At 34.0% G+C, this 20526-nt stretch overlaps 1 protein-coding gene and 1 long non-coding RNA gene across 2 annotated transcripts in view; one reads left to right on the top strand and one right to left on the bottom strand.

Annotated features, from left to right (window-relative positions):
- LOC140667492 (uncharacterized) overlaps positions 1–20526 on the top strand; it is a 139535-nt gene that overhangs the window by 10902 nt on the left and 108107 nt on the right. The window lies entirely within an intron of this gene.
- LOC140667489 (aristaless-related homeobox protein) overlaps positions 1–20526 on the bottom strand; it is a 120378-nt gene that overhangs the window by 3611 nt on the left and 96241 nt on the right. The window contains exon 3 of the mRNA XM_072895497.1: positions 8579–8624. Coding sequence (XP_072751598.1) covers positions 8579–8624 — 46 coding nt within the window. The remainder of the gene's footprint in view (positions 1–8578; positions 8625–20526) is intronic.

Below are 20526 nucleotides of genomic sequence, written 5' to 3'. Positions count from 1 at the left end.
ATAGGTACTTTCTTCCTTGGAAATTATTGAAACGATCCGTAAAAGTTCGAATGCCGGTTACAGTGACGCATTTTTCCCTTTTTCGGGAAGGTAAAGAGTAGCGTATCATTAAAAAAAACGTTGATGCTCCAAACCGAACATTGCTGCGGGGCAGATATCTCTACTCGTCTGCATCTTTCTTTCTACCTTCCTTTCTCTCTGCTTCCTCTTTCGTCCTCGTTTGTCTTTCTACCTGAATTTTACGTTTCTGCTTGAAAATTAACAAAATATCAGTTGTTAACCGTTACGTTAGCAATCGCTTGACCCACTTTTCGTTTCTGGCAACTCGAGATACTCGGAATTGATATTGCTACGTTTAAAGATCAATTTTTGACGTACACATTTTTATAAATGAAATGCCGCGATAACACTATAAGAGATATTAATAATATTACATTAATATTTATTGTACAATACATATAGGAACATAATTTCGAAGATTTGCATAGTTATTGTTTAAAGCAATTTGTTTCATAGCAATTGTTTAGTAATATGCAATATTCAATATTCAATTAACAAACATAAGTTGACAGACATAGTAATATAAATTATAAATCTTAGAGAGAATTTAAGACTTTAATATACTAATTATGCATAATTATTTATTTCAGCGTAATATAAAATTCTTTTTTTCGTTTTTTTTTTTTTTTTTTTTTTTTAATATGAAATTATAAAACTAATAAAATAAAATAACCAAATGTTAAATATAAAATGTACTGTGTTAAAAAAATATTTTTCCAATTTTTTAGTTCTTTACATAATGCAGAAGATATAACAATATTATTGGCCTATTCTTAAATGCATTTATAAAATTATGCGAATAAAGCGGAAATTAAATCTAACAAGATCTAGTTTTGATTCTCGTTTAAATGGAAAATTGACAACGATTGCGAACGAACCGTTCGTGATACGCGTCCACCGGATTCTAGCGCATTCCATTCCATTTCATTCCAACGAGACTTCTCCGAAGAGTCTCGAGCATCTAATCAGTTCAGCGGAAGTTCGCTCCTTTTCGTTCCTTCGTCGGTCTTATATCTCTTTCCTCTTTTTCCGCCGCTTTTTCCTGCTATGTTTACCATCCTATCTCTGGTTGTTAGGTCGATTTTATGCCGTGCGCGGGTTCAACCGAACGCAAATAACGTATCGCCGATTTCGTTTTAATATCAAGTCGCGCCGGAGATAGAGGGAGAGAAATGTCTCGTGACAGATTGCAATGACGAACGATTTAGGACAACAACAATTCAACTTATCCAATCTCTCCGCGCGCGAGCATCTGCTATGATTCCAGCGGCATTTTTGTATCATCGTGTTTCCGTTATGTACAATACGACCGTAAAGTATAAACGCGCGGCTCGTTACGTCACATGTTCGAGTAGAACTTTTCAAGAAGCAAACTATCTATCCTGGAAACTATCCGGGATCTTTTATCGTTTCCGGTGATTATTTCCGCAGAGAGATGTTTCGTGTTACCGCTTGAGGAGTGCAACTCTCGAGATATTTACAGAGCGAGTATTTCCCTTCGGGTAATCGTGCGAACGGTTCTCCACCTTTTATAAAGTTTCTTCGTTCTCTGAATGCGATTTTAATGCTATGGATTAAATTTCAATTCACATTTATTGCTTGAATTCTATTCCTCTGTAGCTCTTTCTATTCATATTTTTTTGATATATTTTCATTTATATAATATATATCTGTCTTATTTGTTAATTACATTAATCTTTTGATTAGTTACTTTTTAATAATATTAATCAATCTTCACACAAGAATATTCTCTAAATCAAGATGAAATAAATTATTATAAATTTTTTTATATCAAGAATGGATGACTTTTTTTACATAAATTATATATTTTATATATTTCCTGAATTATTTTTTATTCTTATATATATATATATATATATATATATATATATATAAAATAATTATTATTATCATGCTTATTATTATTATTCTTTTATTATTATTAGAGAGAAATATATAATCCTCTGACTTTCTTTTGCATCGCAGCAGAAGAATCGAATGACACGTCACGTAGAAAGAACACGGATAGCGATACTGGAAAATAATGTCTCTCCTTTTCATTCTTTTCATCGACTATGAGGTCACGTAATAGACGAGACCTTACATGGCTCGCTTGTTTTTCCCATGTATAAGGAGAGAGATTCGCCTCATTTTCCATCGGCATTCGCGGGATTCCCGCGCCGAATCGGACAGTTACGTGTTTCATATTGTCGGCTTCGATTCTCGGCAGCATCACGAGTTTGGGAATCAAAAGTACCGCCGGGAGATGTAGACACTCCCAATACGGTTCGTCACGGTGCGGCCTCGTCATTGTGCGGACGAGGATAAACGTGTGTCCCGATGACTCTGCGATTTGATGATCGGACTCGATCATCGGCTCACCGACAGGGTGGCGGCTACGAGTGCATTTCGTGAGAGAGAGATCCGTTGATCTCTTTTCTGGTAGCTCGGCATCGAGAAAATCATTTCGATCGATTTTGCTCGATCTTAAATTCCGGCCTGATTTTCAGATCGAAGATCATTGCTTACGCGATCGCTTTTCGTAATATATTACTATTACGGATGCATTTAAAAAATAACGATAAAATATTGAAGTAACACGTTTAATGTTGTCAATAATTTTAAGTTTGAAATTGAAGTCCGTAAGATTTTTAAAGTTTTCTGTTTATACTTCTCGAGTCTAACAAAGATTATTAATTGCTATAAGTGATTCAAGCAGCAATAAAATATTGTCATTTTTCTTTTTCTCTCTCTCTCTCTCTCTCTCTCTCTCTCTTTCTCTCTCTCTCTTTCTCTCTATACATATTAAGACTCATTTTTATTATTTTAAGAATTCTTACAATGATATTATATTTAATTCATCATACACGTATATAGTTGACAGATTTGACGATTCGAACTAGACATCGCGCTCCTAACAATATTTAAATCAATCATTCTGAAAAAGAGCAAATTTATAGTAAGTCGAATCGCGAGATTTACGGTTGCGCAATAATCAATCATATCTGATATTTATATTTCGATTTTTGTCATTTGAAAAAGAGGCATCGTACACGTTCCACGTACCGTGTACCGCTCGCTCGCTCGCTTGGAATCTCACCTAGACACACAAGAGATTAGAGGGCCCTTGGCCCTGGCATCGTTAGGGTAAAAATGGAGAAGGGGGATCTCGGGTGCCAGGACCCCCCACGGTGAGCAGGATTGCCCCCAGCAGGGCGCTAAACATCTCTGACTCTCGGCTTTTAAAACAAAACGCAACCACGTCGCCGCCGGAACCTAGTCGTTTCGTGCTTAATCGTGCCGCATTAATTACACGAACGCCGGGTATGTTCGTTTCTTCTGCTTCTTTGCTTCAATCTTTTCCTCTTTCTCTCTTTGGCCGACAAACAAGATTCTCCCGCGCCTTCGACATGCCATGTATAGATACTTCCTTGAGCGAATCGTTCTTTGAACTTCTTCAAACTTAGTGACTGTAATTGAAAACTTATATAAAAAGAATTAAATGCTAAAGATAAATGTCTCACAAGGTACGGCACTTTTGTATAATAATATTTTATACATATTTAAGATTATATCTTAAAGAATTTATTTTTTCAATATTTAATCTTTATTATTTTTATTTGTAAAATAAATTAAAAATTTAGACTCAGAGACGGTAACAAGAAAAAAAGAGAAGTAATTTTGTTTAATTAATAATTTAATATCGGAATTATATAGATGTAAAGAAATGTTTGATTTATTTCAGTAAACTTTATTAGTGTAATCTTAATGTGGATGTGTTATGTATGAAGCGTATTATATTTTATGTGCGCGTAAAAACTCATAAATTATTAAAAGTTCTTTATTTCTAATAATTCTATAGTTTTAAATAGTTTCATCAAATACGCAATCTTTATATTTTATACACATGTAATTTCAATCTGTCAACTTTATAAAGTTTATTGCCTTGCATTAATTTTATTAAATTAACTTTATTAGATCAAACTCATTCTATTTTGAGTTACAAATATTACAAATTATGATTAATGTATTAATAAATAAATATGTTATATGGAAATCAATTAATATCAAAATAAAATAAACATATATATATATATATATATATATATATATATGTACTGTTTATACATTTATATAAACTGTTTATTTTGACTAAAAAAGCTCAGCAATCTTTTTCATGTTAGTAAAGAGAAAAGAATCCAAAGTTTAAAAAACTCCAAGTTAGCGGATAAAAACGTACATGTCAAGTGGACTTATTCGTTTGTCGAACCTGCTGTGAAATCGATTCGAGGAAAACGATGTCTTGCGTGTGTCTCTCAAAAGCAGATATGTCGAACTAAGGATGATATTTTTATTCGTAATTCCAATTTTACTTGCGCAAGAATTTCCTTGCGCGTAGTAGAAGTTTGCGACTTTTCGATTATCTCATCATACTCAGGGAGATCGTAAAAATAATTAATTGCCGACGCTGTAACAACCGATAATCACTTTGCCTAATAGCAATCTGTTATTCATGCGAGCGACAGGTTTCATCGGCAAACAAGTCTGCGAGACGGAACGTTCATTATTCACCATGCAAAAAACTCGTAATACTCGATTAATAATCAAATCGAGAGCTGAGAATTTGTTTGCTCGAGAATTAGCGTTTCTTAAATGAACGTATCACGCAAAGGTATTTTCACGTTTTAATTTTTAGTTAAAGGCGAAATAAAATATTTTTCAATCTCGTAAAGTAATCGAATATAAGCAATATAAGTGATCGAATATATCGAGCACATTTTGCTTCGAACGTTAGCACTATTTAAAATTCGAATTAACATAAAATAAGCCGAATTATAAGCATAAAATAGCTGCATCGAAGCATACATTCGCATGCATTTTTTTTTTAATATGTTACAAGCAACGCAATGCTTCTATTTATAGTAAGTCTGCACAAATGCGATTAAGTCCGCGATGCTCCGCAATCATCCAGGATCGAACGCTATTCTTAATCTAATTTAGCATTTTACATAATTAATGTGTACATGGGATGTTACGCACAGTATTTTAGTATTTTTTTTTTTAATTTACTTGTTACTTATTATATGAAGATTTTTTTTTATTCAATGTTATCGTTTAGGGTTAAACGTGCGTTATAAATATAAGCTGCTGTCTTTAACGTTCTTCTCTGCGTAAAGAAGGTATCCTATCCTCAAACGATACCGCGTATTTCATGAATTATTAATGATCACCAATGATAGGTCATGTATCCTAATTTTTGCGCGTTGATGCGCACGGGCAAAGCGTTCAGCGTCGAAAAAAATCGCACCTCATTCTCCACGACGATGTATTTGTCATGCATATTAATGACAGCTGATGGACAAGCGGCGACTGAATCACCCGACAACCTAATTTTCACGCGTTAGGATGAGCGAACAGAAATTTGTGACGTTCACTTAAGTCATTTTTACACCGCTTATAAATGGGTTTCTAATACTAATTTGGTAATAGATTATTTTAATGAACTTAATTAACTCAATAATGCTAATTATTCTTTAATAAATATGAAATAAGCTTAATTATTTATATTAGAAATTAATTTAAATAAGAAAATCTTATTTTTTAGTGAATTTTAAGCTGAGTTAATTTTAACAAATATAAAAATTAATTTAATTTAAAATACAAAAATAATGAAATCTTTAATATTAGAAATCGAAGAATTTTCTATTCAATGTACTTAAAAGTCTTTTGAATTTCATGTTTTTCGAGTGACAGTTCCACGCTAAAGGGTTAAAGATACCGCGATTGAATAAGTACGCCTAATTCCCTGAAATGTTTTCATAAACCAATACGCATAATCTCGCTTCGTTACAGCTCTAAAAGCAATTGACACCTATCGCGATTGAAAAGGGACGTAACTTTGCGGAGCCGATCATCTCACCGTAGTTAACGAGAGAAAGGACGCAAGGTCTCTCGATACAGGTTCAGAGATTCCTGAAAATTATTAACGCCATAGCGAGAAATTGCGACAGGCATGTCATTCCTCGTGGGGAACAGTGGTTCTCATCGCGTGTGCGTTGTTACGAACAATTCTCGACCATCGATGATGAATCGCCGATTCGCGGACAGTGACGAATTTGCAAGTATAATGAAAAGTATCGGGTTAACGTTAAAGCGTTGTACTCTCACGTTGGGAGAAAAATAATAAGATCGTGTAAAAACGCGCAAGTGTGTGCGTGCCCCCAGAGTCAACAAGGGATGAAGAACTGTAGGATGGAGGGAGAGGCAAATACGCGCGGGCCGATTGAAAAAAAGAGAAAAAGTCAGTAAGTAAGTACCGGGAATAAATTAAACTAATTGAGCAAATTAGCCAGCTGTTCACGCAACTATGGCATACAGACACGCTCTTCTCAACCAGTACGAAGTCATCGTCGTCACGCAGAAGACGTGTACTCGCGCGTTCTTTCGAATAAGTGAGAATAACAGATCCAACATGCAGAAAATTAAAAAAAAAAATTGAACGTAAATGGCAATAAAAATAAGCAAAACAGATATTATCATTAATATCTATAACTTTTTACTAGTACTTTTATGTTACTAATACTTTTTATGTTAATATCTTTTTTATTTTATATTTTATATTTTATATTAATAATTTTTATATATAAATAACCTTCTTTTTTTTCTTAATTTTATATTAAATATATTTCATATTTAGTATTTTTTTTTATTAAATCAGTATCTGGAATATTTCTGAAACATAATGTTTTGCAAGTGGATTTTATATGTACAGATCCGATTAAAAATATTACGCGTGTTATTTTTTATTTGACATAAAAAACATTACATGATCGGTTCACATTAAAAGAAAAAAAAAACTTGCAAAAAATACATGCTAATTTTCTGAATTGTTTTGTATAATTATTTATTATGACTAGTTTATACTTTAAAAACATGTTATAGATTGTTTACATCTTAATTGCATTCTATGCGGCATTTATCGCAATGATTCATTTTTTTAATAGCTTTTCAGTTCTTATGTGATCATAATTGCATGTATGCGTGCGCGCAAGAGACGAAACATTGTAATAAATGCTTTGATCGTTGAACGATTAGTAATAATGAAGTGCAATAACAACGAGTGGAAACTGAGAATTAATCTAATGATTGTTATTCAAATATTTAAATGTATTCGAATCACATAATTGCTGTTTGAACACAAGAGTGAACATTATTAGATATACTTTAATTGTAAATATGTGATATACGTTTTTTTAATATTGATTAATCAGAAATGTCTCTAATGATCAATTTACGATATTATTCAAATACGGTACACTGTTGCGTTGTACAAGAAAGTACAATCTCCGGTATTTATTACCGATAACGAGATCTGTAGTACTATCAATTGCAACTTATTTTTACATATTATATTTCTCTGTTGTTACTGGCCTCTTTTTTACAAATAAACAACTAATATTAATAATGAATAATTGTATTTAATAATTCAATAATTATTGACGTCAATACTTAGAATTAGAGTCGATAATAGCCGCGATAGCAAAAATCAATTATGCGTAATCATGTTCTTGCCATAAATAGTTATCTGTTTATATATGCACAATCTTTTTTTTTAACTTATGTTAATTTTACAATAAAGTAGATAATTGTCTTTAATATATTTCTCTATAATTTTTTTAGCAATAATATAAGTAATAATAATTTGAATGTTCTAATGGATAATTGCTTCCAATAATTTTTTAGTAATAATAAGCACTTTGAAAGAGATTGAATAATTAAAAGACTCATGGTCGGCGACTTTTATATTGTACAAAGAGTATCGCGTTTCGACATACAGATAGGAAGGTAAATTACACACAGTTGGGGATACGTGACCGCGCGAAGAACTTAAGTAATTCTTGAGTAATTCTTAGCGCGTGTTCGCGGGCTTCGGAACTATTATCTAAACGAAATGTCAGAGGATACGAGATAATTGTTGTTACGCAAGAGATGCGCGATCGCGCATTATTTTTACCTTCGCGCCAAAGAAGACGCCTCTAACCACATTATTACCACCAATTATTACCTCATTTTTCCAACCGACCAAGTTTGACGCGCGTAGTTACTTATTATTAAAATAATATCCAAGTTATATGCCATAATATGTCGGTTACGTATAATTAGACATAATTAATTAATTTTTTGCTTATATTACTTTTAACAAGACAATAAAGTTTTATTTATTCATTTATTTGAAAAGTGAGTTTTCAATATTTTTTAAATTTGAACAAACTTATATTATCCATTTTAGCTTTTTGATTCAATTATTTTTGGTTTTCCACATTTTATAAAATAGTTTTCTATCATTTATATTTTGTTACTTGAACCGTAACTGTAAGAAATAATTAAAGATCACGAAATATTTATATATTGTGGGATCTAATAAAATTGTGCGTTTTAATCATCGCATCAGAAATGAATTTATCTCGTCGTTATTTACTATTCCGTTTTACACAAAACAAAATACGATTCTACTGACCTGTATTCGTGCCTCCGTCAGGCCGATCTTCATAGCGAGCTCCTCCCTAAAAATAAAAAGGAAGACAATCATTAACACAAAAAAAAGGTATCAAGGCTGCGCGTTGCCGCGGGCTTATTTGCGTGTGCGAGTTATTCGATTCTGCTATTACGATAAACACGAGTTAACAGTCGAGTTTTCAGTCAATTCAAATATTCTTTATTTATTTAACATGTCTAAATAATAACAAATTCTTATTGATAAAATTGATAAGTTTTCTATGATTTTATGATATAATTCTTATTTTTTTTGCTCTGATTTAGTTGCATCTAGATTTATTATTTTAATTTTATTATTACTATTTTATATACATTATTTATTTTCAATATTTGTATCTATACTGTTAAGAGACTGAATAAATTGATGAAATTAACACTTTTCTCTATTGCTTTTTTTTTTATCTTACATAATCAAGTATATCTAAATTTTTGGTCAGGAGTAATTGAGTAACCGCGTATAATTGCAACTATAATTATTGTCTCTCTTGAGTATGCGCGATTTATTACTTAAGAACGCGATGTAATTCAAGAAAAAAATCGTTTACTTGTCTTTTAATAGCGTTGGGGAATAGCGGTTACCGTCTGACCTCGTATCATATCCGTGAGAAAATCGCAGAAACCGTTCTGCGAAATAGCCGGTCTCTGTCTCGTAAAAACGCGCGCGTTCATTACCTTAATTAGTTTTGCATCCGAAGACAGATTAACTGCATATAACGATGGGGATTAATTGCATTATGTATCTCGCAACATTATATATGATTTTCTGTTCGATTGCTACCTGCACGAGCCGTCGTGACGAGAGCTATTAATATCTATTACGAGACGATCAGAATCCACAGTTACCGCGTCAAATAGAATTCTCGTTTTATGTAGGTGACTGTTGTCCCCCCCCCCCTCCTCCCACCTCCCTCCTCTCAAACAGACGGGTATTACGAATATGATTATCCGCTACTAATTGACCGGACTCGCGCAGCAGTAATGGCAAATAATTATTAGCCCGTGATATTTTACATAACGTTGATCTTGTCATACATGATACCAATCGTTTCCTTTCCACTCGATCGAGTTTCGCATCCTTCGCTCGCGGGCGCATATTACACGATGTCTGCACGTACTACGCGACACTTTTCTGCGAGCATATATGTGTTTTGCCTCATTTAGAATACTCCCCTTATCATCTAAAGTGCGTTTCAAAGAGAGAATTTGATTTATAAGCGTATATAAACTTCTATAATTTAAATTCACTATAAATCACATTATTAAATACATACAAGTATGCATTAAAAAGTGTCACATTTTGTCACGTTATGCAAGTATACTCAGAATAGAGAGAGAGAGAGAGAGAGAGAGAGAGAGAGAGAGAGAGAGAGAGAGAGAGAGAGAGAGAGACAGAGAGATTTTTGCTTTACTGTAAAAATATATATATGTGTGCGTTAAGTATTATAATCATAATAAATTATGTAAAGGGTGTAAGATTATAAGATAGTATTACAACTATGTATAATATTTTTAAGAAGAAAAAGAAACTTAATAGTCATCGACTTTAATATCATTGAATTTCTTTCATTTGATTTATCTAGATTAACCGATTGCTCCCAGGATACCTATATTTCCAATAAAAATAATAACCTGTTTAAGTCGTTATTCACGCGATTTCACCGGAAATTGTATGAACACATTTTTTTCTCCAAAATAAAGTAAACCCGAACTGTAAAGAAATCATTACAAGGCGAAATGTAGGCGCGAATCATGACGAGTGTCGATAATTTACATTCCGCGCGTCGAGGAGGTTTATTCATTCCGGAAATATTCCCGGTTTTCATCGTTGTTGCGATAAAAGAATCGAACATGGTGATGATCATGTAATCGACGAATATGTCCGGAGGCGAGTAGAGAAAGAAAGAGAGAAAAAGATAAAAGAGTGAATCGGATAGTGAGACAGCCCGCCGGGCGTCTCTCATCTCGCAGGCAAATTGCCCAGATGTTCTCCGAAATCGCGAGGAAATCTCCGTGATTACGCCACGCACAGAAGCTCCCGCGTACGATCGTCCGAATCTCGTGTTTAGGTGCATTTCAGACGGTAGCTTCCGAAATTACAGGGATTTCGGCGTGAGTTCGCGGTCCACGGATTCGGCTGATTCATCTCCCATCGATTTTATTATCGTTCGCTCTTGATTTCATTGCATCCTTCTTAAGTTTTTGCATCATTTTTCCGATTCGTTTCTTGGACGAGGAACCTCCCGAATTTCATTTATTCTATATTATATTTGATAACTATAAAGTTGTGTCATTTTACAATTATTAATCAATATTGTGGAAATTTTACTTTTATATGTATATATATAAAAGTAAAATTATAAATAATTTTATGTATATATAAAAATTGTAATTTGAGAACTCGTCAAACTGAGTTTATCGAAAGTTTAATCAGTGAGTGTGATTATTAACGAAATGTAATCGAGTGATGTTTGGCCATTGATTAATCGTCCAAAATGACTTTCATCGTGTATCGGCCGGTAATTGCAAAGCGTATTCATGTCGTCAAATCATTTTGACGGCCCATACTCGAGCTTATTGGAGGAAACGTAACTAGAAGACGCGCGTTCGTATATAGCCATGGTACTCTCTGATTACCCGTTGTCGTGCGCTAATGACTACTCTGGGGAACATAGTTGCAGACGGTAATTCGTACCTGCTACCAGGCGGCTCGGCTTCGTTTTCAATGAAACGCCGAGTATGAAAGCGCGCGCACCTATCAGCTTCTTCTCACGAAAAACAGGCTCGCGCGCCGCGTATGATAAAATTACGTATACATAGTTTCTCTGCCCGTTGTCTATCTTGACTCACAAATATGGAATGAATACCGTTGGACAAGACCATAGTTACATACCATTCGAAAAATATAGGTAAATGTTCGAACGTTACATCGAACTCTTCCGTGTACGACTGTTTTTAAAGTAACATAAAATTTTATATCTTTTTCTTCCTTATTGTTAAAACTATAAAAAATAAAAAAAAAAGTTGAAGATTTTATATCATAAAGATTCTTTGACATTCTAACATTTTATTGTGATGTCTCCGAGGATGAGGAAAAATGGCTTATATCGCTGTTCCTGCAATTCAAACGCATTATTTATCTTGTAATCTTTGCATCACTTTTCTGATCACTCGAGCACGATATAATCTTTATTAGATATGTGCATTACACGCATGGGTTGCGCAAACACGAATGAAACGCACACCATCGAAGAGGCGGACGAGGCTCAGGCACCTTGGGGGCTTACAAGTAATAATAATTTATCCTTTCCCTTTTTCTCTCTCCAGGCGCGTTCTCGCCGGCGTCCTTCTGGATTTAATAAGATCACGAAATTTCGCGGTTAGACGGACGTCCCTAATTACACCCGCCGTTCACCGAGACTCTCGGTTACCCTCGATTCGCGTATCGTTATTATATGTCCCTCTCCTAACTCCCTCGTCCACAATGTGTCCTTGCCATGGAAAATGCACGAACTTCGGAAAAATCACGAGTTGCTTCTGTATATAAAGATTAGTTGTATATTCGCTTAATGGAAATATAAGACAGCGATTGTACAATACAATTTGCTTTTAAAAAATCAATTCGATTAAAATTTCTATCATACGTATACATGCTGCTCTAGAATTCAATAAAGAATATCTTTCTAATTTGTAAATTTTATCGGCGCAAATTTTACTTTAAATTAAATATAGTGTAAGAGAGATTTTATGTGTACATGTGTATGTTTTTCTCAATTTATAAAAACTCAAAGTTATTAATGTTTTGATCTTTTTGTAAAGAGAAATTTTTCAACTTTTTGTATTCATAAAAAAAATCTATCGTAAAACTACGCACTTCGAAAGAATAAATAATTAATAATTTAATTAATAATATTAATATAAAATTAATAATTTTTAAAATATAATTTATAATTATATTCTTAAAGAGAGAAAGGGAATTATTATCAACTGCTATTTATATGTATAAAACAGAGAGATATATATACATATACATCTATGTAAAAAACACATTAAAAAATAAATATTTTATGTGTTACACAGCGCTACTAATGCGATACGTTATTGTATATCTTTGAATGCAAAATACATTTATCTCGTATTATGGAACAAATAACTGCGCTGCAATTAACACAGGTGCTACGTTCACACGCATTGCAAAATAAAATGTGACTAATTGTCGATTAATTGCATCAACACGATAATTATAGTTCTCTTTAGAATCCGGTTCTACGGTTTGTTATGTGAGCTTCTCGAATTTCGCGCGAAGAACCAGAGGTTTTAAGATTTGGCGAATAGATTATTTTGTGTGAATAATAATTCGCAATAAAAAAACTATTCTCAGAATCTATTGCGACCGTTGAAAGGAAGTCCTTCCTGTTCTGATCTGTGCAACGTTGCAAAGTTATAGCAATCGGATTGCGAGGTGCGAATGGATTTGCCATTTCGCAACCGCACAGTAGTATAACGCGAAACCCACGGGCAGCATCAAAAGAGGCCGCTAAGTGGATTAAAGACGAGTTTCTTCGTCATCTTCTTCGTCTAGAGTTCTCTATCTCTCTTTCTCGGTCTACCTCTTCTTCCTTTGCTACTCCTGCCGCGGCATCCTGTCGTTCTTATTTGTTCCTGCCTCGGCACGAAGTCCTTCGCTGCAACCGCGCTTCGTCAGAAGTCACGGATGAAAGAAGATAATTTACTTAACTTAGGTTTAATCGTGTTTGCGCGCTTATTTATTCGCGTCGTTTGCTTCAACAACATTTGGGTTTAACGCGTTTGAAATTTAATTCGATGACGAAATGATAGTGATTAATCACGATATTGCAATCATTTTAATGCGTACGGAGATAAATTATTTTTCTTTCGCAGAGAATATATTTTTCGTACTACTTTATTTACAAGTAAAGCATAAACAAGAAATAATCCACAAGAAATTTTTATATTTCTACGTAGAAATTATTTCTGACATAATCGTATTAATTAACTTTAATATTTAATAAAATTTTATAAAAGAAATATTTTTGGTCCCGTTACATAGGTAACCTACTAAAATCATTTTCACAGATATCATGCTATTAATGTCTGACATTAGAGTGACTGCCCTAATGAAAAATTGTGCATATTTTCTTTTGTTTTAATAAATTTTATTTATCCCTAATGTATTATAATATCTTATTTTTATGTAATTCAGAATCGATTCTTTCTCGGCCCATGTAAAGCAACAACTATGCTACGTATATGGCTCGCGACGTGAATATGCGTAATGCAGAATGATTATCACAGCAGAAACGCTGTGTCTCGAGTTAGAGAAAAAGATATATGGCTAGGATACAAGAGTGAACAAGCAAGACAGGAGAGATGGAGAATGCTCGCGTATGTGTGATATTGTTGGTGTGAGCAAGAGGCTTGGCGCGCGGGTAATTTAAGTAATTACCGCACAATTACATTATCTAATTAACCCCGGAGGTCGGAGCAGTCGTCAGTCGCCGCGACGGCCGTGATTGTCCCACTTGTGGCGTAATCGCAATTATTATTGTTTAACGCGCGCGGCATGAAATCTGTTAAATTTGCAAAAATTCGCAGAACTTTGCGCAGAGTTGACAGAAAAATTGACAATTTTAATTTTGTCTTATTTTTTTTTAGAGTATTTTAAAGAAAGAAAATCTCAGAGCATAAAGCAAAATACATTAAATTATATTATTATAAATTATAAATATTAAAAAAAAACAATAGCAAATTGTATTTATTATTAATATAATTTTAAAAACATTAAAAAAATTAAACATTGAAATCATCTTTTGAATGCATAGAAATACAATTATTATTAATTATTATAATACTAATAATTACAGGTATATATTATCGCTCAATCGATTCGTAGATTGAGATCATAATTAAAGAAATATATTTTTTTTTCTTTACATCTTATTAATTTTCATTATTACTAAGATCATGACATGCAATCATTTCGCGTGATCGACGATTATCCTACGGGCCTTACACGCGTTTTTCTCGAAACTAGAGAGATGTATCTAGTTCTATATTTATTCTTCTGGATTTATAGCGAGTCACTGATATTATTCTTTTGTCATAATAAGTTATTAATACAACAGCAATTGTCTTGTCATAACACATCCGGAATGATCTGAGTCACGAAATCTGTCACCCTAGGGCGAAAAGTTTTTATGTAATTTAAATTTGATGTAAAGATCTTATTGTAGTTTTTTGGCCGTTTGAAACAAAGAGATAAAATTTTGTCGACAAAATATTGACAATTATTAACGAAATTTGATTGATAAATAAAATCGCAATAATTTAAAAAAATGACATACTTTTTTAAAATAATAGCTCGCTTAACACTTTTTTTTAATAATAGCTCGCACGATTTATGTTAAATTTACAATTTTCATTTCAAACTTGTTAATATTTATGTAATTGTTCACGGCATTTCCGAAGAGGATAAAAGATCATAATGACGCATAGCTGATGTATTAGTCACATGTGACCAAAGAAGAATTAATAGCTGTTAGTTATAAAACTTATACACACACAAGGTGTTATATTGTGCGCATATATATTATAATTCACGTGCATTGTTACGGTCGCGCTGAATAAACAAGTCTTAGAATTTATATCGGCGTTAAATCATATACTGCATTTATTTCTGTATAGTTATATCTTTATTTGCGTAAGCGGATATATCTCTTAATAAATATGATAACAAAATACTTTATAATTACTTACAAAATAGTGATATCAACATATGATTAAATAAAATCAGTCATCTTAATTGGCTTTAATTAGTAGTCGATTGCTATCTCACTGCAATAATAAACATACTTATATAATTTCTTGCAGTATAATTACAGAGATGACTAATGTGCGATTTATGTAGATAAAATACACTTTAGATTTGTATTTATATTAAGTAGATAGTAAAATATAGAAAATACATTACAAGTAATAATTAAATAAATAGAGAAGAGTTTTTGTTACGTAATTATAAAGATGCCAAATTTTTGACAACAATATATACGAGAATACAACGAAATAATGTGTATGCCGCGAAACATAAAAAAGTCTTGAAAATCAAAAAGATACAAAAAATAACAAGAGATGCATCCATAAAATATATACTTTTACGATCAGGATATCACGAATCAGATTTACGTATACGTGATCATTACCTGTAACATGTCGAAAAGATGACGCACCGTCGAAATTTGAACCTCGATAATAAGCGACGCTCTTTCTTACACGTCGTAAGGAGACGCCTCCGTTCGTGAAGCACACGGTATCGATAATGTTTAATAACGAATCACGCCGACCGGACAAGTAATTCGCACTGACGAGGGGTGACAAGCGGCTTTTGCCGCTCGCATTATTCCCGCGCGGGATCCGCGGCCGGGATTACCGACCGCCACCTTTGTGAGGAGCGAGGCGAAAGAGAGATGCCGGTAGCTGGCCGCGTAATGCGTGCGTAATGCGCGCTTAATACGCGTACGGCGTGGCGAGCCAATTACTGATTGGCCACACTACCGCCAATCGGATGAGGGATGGACCTTGGGCAAACCTGTACTCTTCGTTCTCCTTCGCACTTCGCGAGGCGAGGAAGCCCTTCGTCCTACTCAACAGCGGAGCCGCACCGTCTTGGAGGATGTCGAGGAAGGACGAGGAAAAACGACCTCGAGATAGTTTAACAATCTTTTTCGTCGCGCTTCGAACGGGATTTGAAAAGGCAAGGCGAATGAATTCGAATCATCGATAAAAGTTTGTTTAGATTGCATATAATTAAAACATTTATCTAACAAGCGGAAATATCTGGTGCATTTACCGAGCGCGATGTGCTTTATATAAAGATATATTTTTTTAGTATTTATTATATTCTATTTGAGGTATGAGTTTCTTTTTTTAAAGTCAATCAATTATATCAAATTAAAATTTGATATAATTAAATAAAATTTGAAATTGTACTAAATCATATTAAATCATAGTAAAAAAAATTTAGATTGAGAAAATATTATAAATCTCTGTTAAGTATTTAATATACTCTTCTATACAGAGACGTAAAAATAGTTAGATAGAAGAGAAAAAGTTGAAATTATTTATTAACATATTATTTTAATAAAAACATAACAATATGCTATATATTACTAGCTAATAAAACAAAATTATATATTATCAACTTTTAATACCGCATAAATTTCTATCATAAAACTAGCTATGTATTATTAATCCAAATATTATTCTCTCATGATAAACCAATGATCGATCGAAAACGAAATGAAAGCGGTATCGAGTTTACGTCGTTGATTAACGTGACGGACAAGAGATCCAGGACCGCTTCCGTAGATTCAACGTAGCAACAGCTTCCACTAATTAACTCCGGAAGGCACTAATCTTATTTGTTGAGAAACGAATAACGGATCGGCAGCGTTTCTAATCGATCTAATCGGAGCATGACTCGTCGTCGGCCGATTAATGACAGGAGAAGTTGCGGGACACAAGCGAATGGCAGGGCCAGAAGATGGCTAGAATCACGGTGAAGAGAGGGTGAAGAGGAAAAAGAGAGGATGCAAGAAATAGGAGGAGAAAGGGAGAAGAAGAGATCGCTCCGTAGAACTGGTTTCGTTCCATGGATCACTGGAAACAATCATCCTTATTAAACTCACCACTGGCCCACCCCGCGGATATAAAGGCATCCTTCGGAATGATTTACTGAGAAGCGCGTCGCGCGGCCCTTTGAACAGGTGGATCCCTCGAAACGCGTCGCACAAACCGACGATAAATTTTATGGATTCACGATGTAGATAGATTGAGAACACGCACGACGGGGGTGGCCGCGCGCGATTCCGCCGAGTCAGCTTTTGGAAGCGAATTCAGGATGAAATAGCGCCCGGTTGGTCGAGTAATTAAAAAGTGGAGAATCATCAAAGAGTTTGTTATGACTAGTTCGAATGTTTTTTTTTAGCATTTGGCTTTGTGTAATTAAACTGAGATAATTTAGCATACACACACACACACACACACACACACATACACACACACATATATATATATATTTATAATGAAAAAGTAATATTGAAAAAGTCAAATAGTAAAATGAATCTCGTGTAAACATCGCACGATTTGATCGCAAAATTGTGCCCATTGTATCGACGTTGATGTAAAAACCTCGCTGAAATTAAGCAAGGTCGTCAAGAGTATAAACGCAACATAACACATCACACATATTAACATTTACAAGGTTATTAATTAGCCATGTCATTCGTCTGAAAAAAATTATAGTTGTAACTGGACATTCGAAACGATGACGGGATCTCGTCGTTTAAACATGCTCCGCTCTCTTTCCTTTCTCTTTCTTTCTCTCTCTCTCTCTCTCTCTCTCTCTCTTCTCTTTTTATGTCTCTCTCTTCTATAGAGTTTACAACCGAGATAAAAAATTAAAATCAACAGGGACACCGAGATTGGTTTAGCGGAACCGCTCGCGGTCGAATGATTAGTCCGGTCGAACTGGACGCCACCGTCGTCAGTAGCAACGCGGACCCGAGTCGCAATACTCTAATCTAAATTAGATCTTAAAAACCCGTGAAGGTAAGTGGCCACGCTCTCTCGCCAGCCTACGTGGCGAGCTGGTTTTAAGTGCCATATAAACAGGACGAATCTGGTAATCCGCGCGCTCCCTCGCAAATGCCAATCCCCGCACTCGCGGCTTGTACAAAAAGGCGTGCGCTTATCTGTTATCGCACTTGAAAACGGCATTCCATGCCGTCGACAGTTTGTTCGGAACTACATGTTCGTCTCGGGTCGATTACAGACAAAATCTGTTTGTGAGAGATTCCTTTCAAGAAAAAAAATAGCAAAATGGAGATTGAAAAAAAATTTAAGATTAATTTATTTACATTTCGCGTATATAAAAGCATATAACAAAGGATGTTTTTATCATAAATATTTACTGGAATATTTATATGGAAGTCGAAAACTAAGTTCAGAAGAAAGTCTACCTGACACTACGCAGTTAGCCCGATATGTTTTACTGATTAAAAAATAAATGACGAAAAGAAAATATATATACACATACAGGAAAAAAAAGAGAAATGTTTATTGACGGCCAATTGGACGTACACAACTGTTATGCGGGAACATATGTCTTTTATTGGTAAATAAATTTTTATTCACGTTGTGCAGCAAGTTAAGACCGTCATCTTGGCTCGTCGATATATTGTATTTCGATAGATTCGAATCGCACGCGTGCCCTTCAGGCGCCTAATGAATATGCATCATGCTCCACAACATGGTTTTCTCTTTCTCTCTCTCTCTCTCTCTCTCTTTCTTTTTTCGTTCCTTGCTTTCTCGTTGGACTAGTCAATAAACCTAAGCGACCATAAAATCCAATTAGTGTGAAATTAATACCTTTACACGGTGAAATCGCGGAAGAAGCGACAATTAATTTATATTGCGGAACGGCAGAATACGTTGGATAATTTTCCACGGGCAGGAAGCGCGTATCAATGAATGAGAAATAAATTAATAGATGCGACACGAATATTATTAGAAACCAATTCAGTCAATTATTGGAACATTTTCTGCAAGGAAAAAACTTTTATGGCGACAAATAAATAGGTGTCGATATTATACATGTATAAGAAAACATATACGTATATCCATAATAAACATTAATATACTGGATGATTGAAGACATGATTACGAAGACAAGTTGTATATCGATAAATAATTAGAAATAAAAAATATATTCACGAGATACGATATTAAATTACAAAACTTTTAAATGTATAAATTTTAGTTTATTTTTTAACGAACAGTAAAACGATAATTCCATCACTCACATCAAATTTCTTCGCGTGCCTTTTTTATTTTTTCATTTAATTCTTTAGTCAAATAAGAAGTTGATGTACTAATCATTTCTGAATTACGATCACAAAGATCAACAAACATTTGTTTTTCTTTTATAATACTTATTATAGATTTTTATAGATCTCGCGCGCTTATAGTGAAGTTGATTCGAATTTCGTTAAATAAACAAAAGGAAAGTGTATTTTGCTCGTTAGAACCTAGTCTCGTCGCAGTTTCATCACGCTCATAAATGATGTGTCTCACACTGCATTTGCGAATACATCTCCCCAGTCTTGACCGTATACCACCAACACTCTACCTGTTTTACTTCTCTCTGCATACTCCCCCTCCCCTACCATCTTCGTTAATTACGAGAACCCATACCGTGGCCGCAGGACCGGACCTATTACGAGCGATTACACCGCTATTAGTTACCTACCGGGTGTTCCACGGAGGAAGGCACCGAAAAAAGGACAAAAGAAAAGAAAAAGCTATCCAGATAGATTGCGCCGCGACCCAATGGCGGCGCGATATACTGTACGTATGTAACTGGACCTGAGTGTGTAAGGGACTTAATGCAAAACTGCCGTTCTGCGTCTACAGATGGGAATTTGCATGAGGATCGTCAGTCTGGTTGCAAGAAGGCTCGATGATCGATGTATCGTTCCGCGAATTTACACTCGCAGTTATTTTTGCAGACTTACATGGATGCTGAATGTACATGATTTATTTAAAGTTTACCACGGATTAATATTAAAAAATGAAATAGACACAATCGTTACTCAAGACTATATACTTGAAAATGTTTTAGGCAATTTCGATTTGACGTTAATTTTATTTTTGTCTTTTTTTTTTAAATGTACAATTGATTTGATAATATAATGAAATATATGTTCTTTTATATTCAAGATTTTAAAACATTTATATTATATGGTTATTGCAAGAAATCACAAAAAAATAATATGTTATTATAAGTACAAGAAATGCGTAAAAGTAAAATAAAATAACATGAAAGTAAAGGGATTA

The sequence above is a fragment of the Anoplolepis gracilipes genome, chromosome 7 (genome assembly GCF_047496725.1).
Source record: "Anoplolepis gracilipes chromosome 7, ASM4749672v1, whole genome shotgun sequence".
Lineage (NCBI taxonomy): Eukaryota > Metazoa > Arthropoda > Insecta > Hymenoptera > Formicidae > Anoplolepis > Anoplolepis gracilipes.
This window is presented reverse-complemented; position numbering and strand designations above follow the sequence as displayed.